The sequence below is a fragment of the Kogia breviceps genome, chromosome 12, assembly GCF_026419965.1.
Source record: "Kogia breviceps isolate mKogBre1 chromosome 12, mKogBre1 haplotype 1, whole genome shotgun sequence".
NCBI classification, from domain to species: domain Eukaryota; kingdom Metazoa; phylum Chordata; class Mammalia; order Artiodactyla; family Physeteridae; genus Kogia; species Kogia breviceps.
The window spans coordinates 44,576,889-44,588,009 of NC_081321.1; the positions used below are offsets into that span (position 1 = coordinate 44,576,889).

The 11,121-nt window shown below is 50.2% G+C and overlaps 1 protein-coding gene across 1 annotated transcript; it reads right to left on the reverse strand.

Annotated features, from left to right (window-relative positions):
• Positions 1-1,261: 1,261 nt before the first annotated feature.
• ZBTB39 (zinc finger and BTB domain containing 39) lies at positions 1,262-5,343 on the reverse strand. The gene is made up of 2 exons (XM_059080460.2): positions 5,204-5,343; positions 1,262-3,656 (listed from the first exon to the last, which is right to left on the reverse strand). The coding sequence occupies exon 2, from the start codon at positions 3,610-3,612 to the stop codon at positions 1,477-1,479; it is 2,136 nt and encodes a 711-aa protein (XP_058936443.1). The 5' UTR covers positions 3,613-3,656; positions 5,204-5,343; the 3' UTR covers positions 1,262-1,476.
• Between the last annotated feature and the right edge of the window lie 5,778 nt (positions 5,344-11,121).

Consider the following 11,121-nt stretch of genomic DNA (forward strand, 5'->3'; position numbering starts at 1 on the left):
ATTAAAATCACTTGCTTGTAAAACAGCCTGGGGTGCTGCTGAGTCCCACGAGGGGCTGTATCAGGGCCGAGGCCAGGCACCCCCAAAGCTCGCCTGAGCAGGTGAGGTAGTATGGGTTACTGAGGTGCCACCTTGTGAGATGCAAGATCCGAGGGCCCCCTCCCTCAAGCCTTCTTTGGGTAAGACCCCTCAAAAAGGCAACTAAGAACGGAGCCAACCAGCACCCCAGGACTGGTCAGACCCATTCCCGAGTCACCTAGGGAGGGCCTGAACCAGATGCTGATCAATAGCGCCCCCTAGTGGCGACGCAATGACAGATCAGGATAAATTCCAGCAGGTCAAAGGTGAGCTGCCAAAGCTCTGGCCCAGTCAGCACAAAGTAAACAACAGGTTACCTGACTGGGACAGACAGACTCACATCCTGCTACAAACCACCACTTACTCAGGTCCCTTTAATCCTGAAGGGCTCACAGTCCACCACTCCACCTCATGGGGTCTTCTCGGCTACACTATAGGCCAAACACACTTCTAGGTGGGAGACTGGATGTAAATTAAGGCAAGGCTGCTGCTTCAGAGACATCCCCACCTCTCCACCAGGAAACTCAAGGTCGATGGACGTGGCCAGATGACAGAGGATTACATCAAAGTGGCTCCCTGTCCTTTCTGCCCACAGGGAAGGCCTGACGTCCTGGGCCATCACTCCATAAAATCGTGTTTCTTTGGAATTGAGGAGAAAAGAGAAACCTCCCTTCCCGTCCATCCAGGCTGCCACTTCCGGCAACACTGCAGGACACCTCTTCTGGCTGGCAAGGATTCATCCCAAAGCCTTCTGACCTAAACAGAAAGCTTTGTCCCCAGTTTGGATCTAGCTGCCAAGAGATTTTACTGTCCAATCAGCAGATTAGAGCCATGGAACAAGCAGGACCCTCCATCCCTGACACCTTTCCCCTGCTGAGGGCTGGGACTGGCACCTGAGGTGAGCTGCCCTGCTGACTAGTCTTTTCTGAATGACCACATTCCCAAAATCTCTCTCATAGCTGGTTGTCCCGGTTGGAGGTCTGGCAGTAATACCCACGGTGAAAACCTCTCTCCACCTCCTCTGTTCAGTGAGGCTGTTGGTTGGATTCTTAGCAGCATAAAACCTATCAGTAAACTAAAACTCGAGCGGCTGGGGAAGGGGATCTAGTTGACACCAACTGCCTGACAAGATCCCAAAACCAGCCTCAAAAGAATCAAAAACACAGCCCTCCATGGGCAAGAACAGGTAAGGAGGTAAACATGATAGGGCCGTTGCTTCTCAAAAACAGTAACAGTGTTCATGTGCTATTTCTTCTTTCTTCTTCTTTCAACACAGGACAGAACAGAACTCCTAGCAAGGCAAAACTGTAACTTCGGCTGGGGAGTGACCAACAGCCATTAGAAAACCAACGTCCTGGCTGCTGCCTGGGAGCTCCCCCTGGCTCTGCTGGGACCCAGTCAGCTGTCCAGGTTCTTTTCGGCCTCTTTGGAATGGATAATGTACATGAAGGTCTGCTCAATGGTGAAGTCAGGCGGGAGGCTGCCTTTGTGCACGCCGACGTGCTTGCTCATGAGGTTAAGGGTGGAGCTGTAGTGGCCACAGACCGTGCAGCGATACATGAGGGCCCCCGAGTGCGTCTTCAGGTGGCACTTGATGGTCGAGCGGCCTCGGAAGAACTTGTGGCACACCTTACACTGGTACGGCTTCTCGCCCGTGTGGATCCGCCGGTGGTAGTTGAACTCACTCGTGTGGGCAAACCTTTTGCCACACACCTTGCAGCTATACTTGCTATTCCCGGGTTGGCCCTGCAGCACCAGCTCCTCATTCAGGAACTCCTCAGCCGGCAGCTTCCGCTTCTGGAGAGCTGGGTGCTGTAGCCCAAAACCAGGCCGTGCGTCAAGGCCACTGTTGCATTTGTGCTGGCTGACGTGGTAGCGATAGGCAGCCTCCGACTTGAAGCTCTGGCTGCACAAGTGGCAGTGGAAGAGGGCGTCTTCCAGGCTTTGGTGCACAGCCATGTGCTTCTCCAGGAGAGGCCAGTCCACAAAGCTGTTCGCACAGACAGAGCAGGAGAAGACTGAGATACCGAGATGGGAGAGTGTGTGCCACATGAGGCTGCAGAGGTTGAGGTGGCGCTGGTCACAGACGCTGCAGGCCTGGCCCTTCAGGTTCAGATGGTCAAGGATGTGGCCCCGGACCACGTGGAAATCTTTGGCCAATGCCTTCCCGCAGGCGGCACACTGCAGCTCTGTGGAGGCTGCCCCTGAAAAGAGACCCAGCTTCCCAGGCAGGGGGTCGTTGGGGTGGACGATGATGTTGTTCTCAAATATTCCATCCCGTCGGTGGAGGGTCAGCTGCCACTGGGTAAAGAACTTAGTTTCACACATGTCGCAGGAGAAGAGGAAAATACCAATGTGGGACAGAACATGGGTCACCCGGGAGTTTCGGTCCTGGAAGTGGGTCTCACAGACCTTGCAGTTGCCGGTCAGCAGGTCCACATGGTCCCGAGCATGCTGTCGGATCAGCTGAATGTTGGGCTCTAGAACTTTCTTGCATACCTGGCAAGGCATGGCCTTATTCTCTCGGTTGTCACTCTCTCCGAAAGTCAGCTCGTCCTCACTGTCATCACTCAACTCAATCACCTCCTCGGCTGTGCCTATCTCCTCGGTGGGGTCGTCAAACTGCAAGTCATCATCCCCCAGGTCCTCCAGCTGGAGCTCATCCATCTGCCCAAAGCTCGGGTCTTTGGAGTGGTCGCTATTGCTCAGACAGGAGTTGGTCCCAGTGGTGATGTCTATTGCATTGTCAGGGGTGAAGAAACTGTTTTTACTGAAGTCTCCATTGCTCTGGACTTTGTATGGCTGGCAGGAGCTTGTGCTGGTTTGGACGCCCATGCTGACAGTGCCTAGGACTGGCTGGGTCACCACATTGGGAACAGACGTGAACGGAGCAGGGGCATCGTGGTCTTCTGTCTTTGGCGGCAGTGGCTGCTGCGGCAGAGGCAGGCTATGGTTAGTGTCACTGGTAACGTTTCTCTCTTCCTCTTTATAGTTTCCTCCAGCATCACTAGGCAACGCGTAGTTTCGATCAGGACCAAAGTGCTCCCCCCCACCCCGGAGTTCTCCAAGGGGATGGGCTGGTTCTGCTGAGCTACAACTCAGGGTACTGGAGTGGCTCTCACTGGTGCTGGTCAGGGGCTTGGCCACAGCAGTGCTCTCCAGGTCAGGAAAGGTGGAGTGACAGGCCTGGAGGAGATCCTCCATACCCAGACGCTCAGCTACCTCGTAAATGACCCCAACGTTGATCAGGTCCGTGAAGAGCTCTGACGTGTAGACAAAGCTCAGAATCTTCTCAAAGTTGGCGGGGGTGATGAAGTCCACCACATAGGTCCTGGCAGCATCAAGCCCAGTGTTCAGGAAGAGGTTCTGGAAGTAGCCAGCTGCACAGGCCAGCACGGCTTTGTGGGCTGGGAAGGAGCGGCTCCCCACTACGATGGTGACATCACACATGGTCTCGGAGAGCCGGCACTTGTTGAGTTCCTTCAGCAGGTTGTTGGGGTGGTTGGTGCTTTGCAGTTTGATCCTCATGCCCATCTTAGCAGCTCCTATGACGTTGCCTCCTTATCAGCACGGTTAATCTGTGGACAGCAAAAGGAAAAGGTGGATGGCCAAACACACCCCTGCCGGTGAGGAGTTCTGCAGGACGAAATGCCGCCAGTCTGCATGTTTCCAAGCCCCGGGAAGAGAGCAAGAGTGAATGGACAGACACCTGCTCCATTCTGCTCGGGGCAAGGACAGCAAAAGTGACAGGGCAGTGACCTCTCTCCCAGCATACTCCCAAAGACAAGAGTTGTCACAACAAAATCCAAAAGTATTGAAAAAAGTCTGATGGGTTGGTCTTTAAGAGTCAGTAAGAGAAGCTGTAGGCCTGGGTGGACAGAAGCTAGTGCCTTAAAGCCAAGCCAGAAGCATCCTCTCGACACAATCTTATACTTCATTACCAGAGCAACTGGTTCAAATTTTTCTCATATTAAATGCCTAATTTCTTCCTGAATCCAGGCTTTCATATCTCACTGAGTATATTCTCTTCCCTTATGATGCCAAATGCCATATACATACTTGAACACAATTATCAAGCTCCATCAGCTGTTGGGGAAAAGATAAGGATGCTCTACCCTTTAGTTTCCTATCATTGCTGTGATCGTTCAGACCGTAAATAAATCTCTTGCTTATTCTTGAGTTCCCATCTCTCCCTACCTATGCTACCTGCCTCCCCTCTTGTCTCTCCATAGCCCAGAGCCATTCGGATACTGCTCTAGCACATTCTCTGAATGCTGTGGATGAAGTTAAAACACTCAGACACCAGAGAAGTAAAGCAAAGCAGAACACCACTGTGGCATTTAATATTACCTAAATATGCTTCAATTCTTCTTCCCACCCTTTTCAGGATTTATGCTTATATTGACCAGAAGTAAGAGATATATACCTGATGCCATAAGAAGGCATCTAATTACATAGATAACTCCTAAAGGCTTGCTCAGTACCTCTTCTTCCCCTTTTTGAGTCCTGCACGTCAGAAAGAAGACAAACTAGTTGCCTTCTCTCTCGGCCTCACGACTCGCCCTGGGCAACACAGACCCTTTCTTCACCTCACCACATTCGACTAACTCCCAACTTTTTCTGGGGCCCAGTTAGCTTCTGAGAATTGCTGGGTACCAGCCAAGCATCTCCCGGGCCCTGGTGGCCACACATCAGCGGTCAGTAGGTCAGGACACCGGGAAGCCCAAGCGTGCAGTGGGAGGGGACGGATTCGGAACTTCGGAGAAGGCACCCCAACAATCCCGCGGCGCCGCCGTCTCCCCTCTGGAGGGTCGAATTCGAGAGAAAGGGCGTTGGGTCCGGCTGGGGCATTCCATCTGGGAGGCATCGAGCACTTCGGTCCCTCCCCAAACAGCGGGGGAATTCCTCAGGGCGACCCCGGGCAGGGACAGGGGGTGGCGGCGGGGCGCGGGGCCGGACGGGGGTCGAGGGGATAGGCGGCGGGGCCGGCCAGGGTCGGCGTGCGGCCGGGGAGGATGGGGCCGGCAGAGGGGAGCGGGCAGGAGGAAGCCAAGCGAGAGCGAGAGAAAGGCCGGGACGGGGGTCGGGCCTCGGCCGGGGCAGCCCTCGGCCGGGCCGCGCTTACCCGGCTCCGCGGGGCTCGAGCACCATCGCCGCCGCCGCCTCACACAAAGGCCCCGGCCCGCCGTGCCCGGCCCGACGAGGAGGCGGCGCCGCCGGCCGCGGCCAGACTCTCCATCCGCCGTGCCGCTCGCCGCACCGGCCCGGGCCGCCCCCACCGCCCGGCCCGCAGCGCCCCCCGCCGTCCCGGAGGAGGCAGCGCCCCCCGCCGCTCGGCCGCAGCGCCCCCAGCCGCCCAGGAGGAGGCAGCGCCCCCTCAAGGCGGGGCCGGGCGCGAGGCCAGCGGGCCAAAGCCGCCGAGCCTCCTTCCGGCTTCACCCCTTGCGCCCCCTCCGCTTCCCCGCCCGGCCCTCGCGCTACCTGGGACCCTCGGCCCCACCTCCAGCCCCCGCGCGGCCCAGGGACCGCCGCCGCCGGGCACCGTGGGCAGCTGTGAGGACGTTTCCAACACCCCCATCCCCACCCCAGGCCTGGCTTTTCTGAAGCACTGATCCTCCCTGTGCAGGACCACTCCCTCCTCGCGCTGTTACCTGGAGAAGTGAAAAACCCTATCCCAGCTCTAAGCTTAAATCGGCTTCCCTGTTCCACATCTCATATTCCCAGAAGTTTACTCTCAGAATGTCTGCTGTTGTAGTTTTACACGAAGTTGTGAGACTGATTAATTTACATCTCCTTCACCAGGCAGTGACCTTCCTGAAGGCAGGGCGCTGTGGTTCTACACACTACCGCGTCCCTGCGCTTACCACATGCTTCTGGTTCATATGATAGGTGCTTAACAAAGCCTGTTTGAATGAATGAACAAGTATTTGTGGGTCCCTGGTGGAGCACCCTCTGGAAGTTCACCGTGGACCCTCCTTCCAGCTAGGTGGGCAAATGAAGGAATTCACAGGATCCCACTGCACCTTGGTAGCGCAGGCCTGTTCCCGGCAGCTTGTCCTCCCTGGAGGGGAGCAGAACTTGACACCTCAAAATATGCCTCTTTGGCATAAGGATTTTTTTTTTTTTTTTTTGCAGTACGCGGGCCTCTCACTGTCGTGGCCTCTCCCGTTGCGGAGCACAGGCTCCGGACGCGCAGGCTTAGCAGCCATGGCTCACGGGCCCAGCCGCTCCGCGGCATGTGGGATCTTCCCGAACCGGGGCACGAACCCGTGTCCCCTGCATCGGCAGGCGGACTCTCAACCACTGCGCCACCAGGGAAGCCCCAAGGATTACTTTTAAGAAGCAGCAGACAGGGGAGAAGCTCTGAAAAGTGAGTAGAAGTTACACTTTTGTAAAAGATACTTACATTTATAAGGGAAATGTCCATTTGTAAGGTACCTCTCTGTACCAGGAAGAGAAGGGTTACTAAATGTCTAGAAACTCTTAGTTTTCCTGGGTATCTCCCACATATACAGGAAGTATACATGTTGTTAAACTTCTGTTTCTTTTTTACTGTTAATCTGTCTTTTATTATTTACTCAGCCAGGAACCTCAAAGGGTGGGGGAGAATTATTTTTCCTCCCCTAATTCCTCAACCCGTTCTAGAGCTCAGTTTCTCTGCTTCCACCCACGCTTCTCCTTTAGTGCAGCAGTTACCCACCAAATCTTCTCCCCAGATGCTCCTGCCCAAGAATTGTTATGAAACTGAAACTACCTAAGTTTAACTGAGAGATGTGATCAAAATTTAAGGCATTGGCACCATTATCAGCGATCAGTCTGAAGTTCTCATCACAGCTTTTACTGTGACATTCACAGGTCATGAAGGTTTTTTGGCTGAATCTCTGTGGTATTCACAGGTCACGACTTCAGGCTCACAGTCTTTTAGTTGGTCATATTTTTTATTCCCTTTTTGGTGTTCCAGTCTTAGGGAGATCATTTGCTTGGTGGTTAGCAACTGACAACATGCATTTAAAGCTTTTAAGAGAATACAGGGGGATTCCCTGGTGGCGCAGTGGTTAAGAATCTGCCTGCCAATGCAGGGGACACAGGTTCAAACCCTGGTCCGGGAAGATCCCACATGCTGCAGAGCAACTAAGCCTGAGCGCCACAACCACTGAGCCTGTGCCCTAGAGCCCGTGAGCCACAACTACTGAGCCCGCGTGCCACAACTACTGAAGCCTGTGTGCCTAGAGCCCGTGCTCTGCAGCAAGAGAAGCCACTGCAATGAGAAACCCGCACACAGCAAGGAAGAGCAGCCCCTGCTCACCTCAACTAGAGAAAGCCTGCGTGCAGCAACGAACAGCCAAAAATAAATAAATAAATAAATTTATTTTTTTAAAAAAGAGAGAGAGAATACAGGGCACAAGGAGACTACTATAACGATTATAAGCAGGACAATTCCCAATGCCTAGAATGCACTTCAGAGCCATGGTCCCCAAGACCCAAAGCAATCAAAATCAAACAAGTCAAAGAAAGACCCCATTAGAGGAGTCACCTTTTTAAGCCAAGTGGCTTGTTCAGTAAATCTTATGCAGCTGAGTTTCAACTTCCCCAGAAGTGTTAATTTAGTTATAGTGGGTGGTGGTGGCCATAGCACAGATACCTCCTTGTTCAGCTAAAAGAAAATCAAGAACAACTTTGGCTGGAGAGTCTAAGGATTTTTGTTGGGCAGGTATTAGTTTAGCAGCATGTTCAGGAAAATCTTTAAGAGTTAAGGAGAGAGTTCTGATCATAGCCTCATCTGTACTCACTCCTAACCAGGAGTAGAGGGACCTGCCAAAGGAAGCAAATCCTGAATCATGAAAGCGTCCTGGTATGTCCTTTCTAATTTGATGATGTAAATTCAGGGAAGTTGACCCAATGAGGTGTCTCAGTTTGTCTGTGAACAGTCAGGGGCACAGTCAGATAACCTAAAAGGCATTGCCCAGTTATGCACTAGCCATCCAGGCATTCCTAGGCCCAAGGAGAATGACAACCACCACAGAAAAAGATAAATTCTGTCAGGGCACAAACCAGTTCTGCTAAGGTGGCACTATTAATGGACAGATCAGAGTTTTTATGACAAATCCCCCAGTCTGAAATGTTACCCCCCTTAGCAATGGCCTGGGACGTATGGATGATGGTGTTATCTTTCCAGACCAATGGCAGAGTAAAGGAAAGAAAGAAAAGAAGTAAGGGCTTCAAGTTTAGTTAAAGTAGGAAGTCTTGATCTGATGTCTTGGGTGGAAGAAGTTTACATCAATGTCAGCTACCCCTCTTCTTTGTCAATTTGATTTTGAGGTCTCCAGCTGGTGTGCAGTTTCTAAAATCAGAAGGAGCCCTTTTTAATTAGGAGCTATGGACCCAACGTTCAAGTTCCTGAAGTTTGGCTGCCATCCGGGTAAGACCTGGTATAGTCCCTTCCAAGGAGTTTCAAGGGCATTCTAGTATTTATTATTAGTGATTATTAGGTTATTAGTGATTCCAAATTAGAAGGGTGGGAGAAAATTGGAAACATTAGTTTGGAGAGTTGTAGCCAGATATTTGAGGAAACTAGAAGAATTCAGGATCTAGTTTAGTTTTCAGGTATATTACAAAACCTCAAAGATAATTAACAGAATTAGAATCTAATATTTACAAAGGTGCAAACATAATTTTTCTCTCTACAATCACCCCATTTTCCCCCAAAGATAACACAACAATTTGTTTGAATTTAACTTGGCCTGATTAGTTACATAAGTGCAACAAGAGTAGTGATTGACCATATAAGCTCTTTTTTAAGACTGCTTTACTAGGAGTTTCAGATTGAACTCTTAAAAGCCTCTGAAGCCAGGAAGCCAAGCCAAGGATTGCCATCAGATTTTACCTGAAAAACCTATAGTTTCGGTGAATTCTCCTCTTCTCAAGGTCCTTAAAATATCCTGGGGTTCCTGGACCTGCCAGGAAATGACCTTCCTTACTTACATGGTAAGGCTGCCAGGAACCCTGTAAGTAGAGTACCAAGCCAATTTTTCCAAGGGGCTTTACTGGCTTTATAAAGTCAACCTTAGTTCCTTAAAGCTACCTAGTCATATCTGAGTCTATGCACATCTCTCTTAAATTTGACATTTCTGTCAAAACCTTGATAATGTAGCCAGTGTTTCCAATTGCATCCTGTTACAAGGAGAGCAGATTTTTCTTGGACTTAAGCAAATAACTAATCATATTGCCATGAGAAGAATACTCAAGAGTTTCTGAATTCTGACAGGATCAGGTAGGGAGAAAAAGTACATGTTTCATCTTTGTTTACAAGGTATATGTTACCAAATTGCTGTAAATCATAGATAGCTTAAGAAAAAAAGGTTTTCTTAAATTTAGAAAAACAAAACATTAAGGGACCAGCAATGTTGCAAACAAAAAAGTCGTAAAATTTTTAATTCTCCTCCTCAGTTATTCAGTCACGTGTAAGTAATACTTGTTCTGCTTGAATCCAGTTTTTCCATTCGTTCTGGAAATTCTTACCTGTTCAGTTATATGCTCTTAAAGTTATCAAAAACCTGTACTTACCAAAGTCCTTTCCATGAATCTTCTTGAAAATGAAGTACTTTTGTAGCTAATGTTGAAGAATTTGCATAAGGCCTTTAAGAACAATCTCTTTTCCAGTGTTTCCATTGATTACAACTGAACATCAATCCCTGGGGCAGCATTTTGATGATGGACACCTAGTAGGATGTAGTAGGGGAGGCCTAGGTGTTGTTCTAGATACCTTTTGTGTTTTTAGTAAGATTTTGCCATTTTTGTAGGTATTTGTAGCTTCTGGAACCATCGTTCTTAGACATAAAATAGGCAGGTATGCCAGAAGGTGTCATGCTTGACTCTTTGGAGCTTAAGGATCCTATTATATTTTTAGCTAAGATTTTGGGTCTCTTGGAGCCAAACTAATACCTAAGAGGGATGTGCCACTGGGTTGGAGATTTTGTGGTGTTTTACAAGTGTACCTCATTGCATGGAAATTTGATTGAGGTTGGCATCAATCGAACCAATTCTATGACCAAGTTATCCTAACGTGGGAGTCTTTCGGTTAGGTGAGCACTCTAACAGATTTTTTTTTTTTTTTTTTTTTTTTTTTTTTTTTTTTTGCGGTACGCGGGCCTCTCACCGTTGTGGCCCCTCCCGTTGCGGAGCACAGGCTCCGGACGCGCAGGCCCAGCGGCCATGGCTCACGGGCCCAGTCGCTCCGCAGCATGTGGGATCTTCCCGGACCGGGGCGCGAACCCACGTCCCCTGCATCGGCAGGCGGACTCTCAACCACTGCGCCACCAGGGAAGCCCTCTAACAGATTTTTTTGTTGTTTTGTTTCTTTCTAACAGCTTTTAAGTGCTCATCAATTTTTGTAACTTTATGGCTGCCAAGATTCCCATTAACAGTAGCCTTTATCTACACTAAGCGAGACAAACATGTGCAGTAACCAAGAGATGTTACTGCAGCTTGGCGAGGAAAAGTCCCTGTGTGTACCACCAACAGTTCCCATGGAACTGGGGACTGGAAAAAGATTGAACCAGCAGACCCCAAACAATGGAGATTGCAGACTGATTCCAAACAAATGAGGAGCAGCAGCTGCCACCAGCAGTTCCCAACATGGAATCTGGGGAAGGATTCCAGACAAATATGAAACTGCAGACCAAACCACCAGCAGTTCCCTGTGTGGAATCTGGGTACAGACCAACAGCTGGGATTTTCTGCTCAAGTGGGGGAATTGTGGTCTGAACCAAGGGCTAGGGGATTGGGTTCTGGATGGAATCATCTGGTAGCTCAAGCTGACCTGCCCCAGATTGGAAAGTCAATTAGATCAGGAGATTGACACAGAGAGTGGAGCCCAGAGCTGAGAGGAACTTACTCACGGCCCTTGGAAACAATGAGAGAGACAGAGAATTCAAAAGGGTTTTCAGGGACCATGCCTACGTTTCCCGTTGAGTTGTTAACAAACCCCCTAAAGGTATAGATTAAAGTTTATACTGTTTATACTAGTGATATTGTGATTTATAA

Excerpts from the sequence above, each read along its gene's own strand:
- ZBTB39 (XM_059080460.2), bottom strand. The coding sequence starts at position 3,612 with ATGGGCATGAGGATCAAACTGCAAAGCACCAACCACCCCAACAACCTG.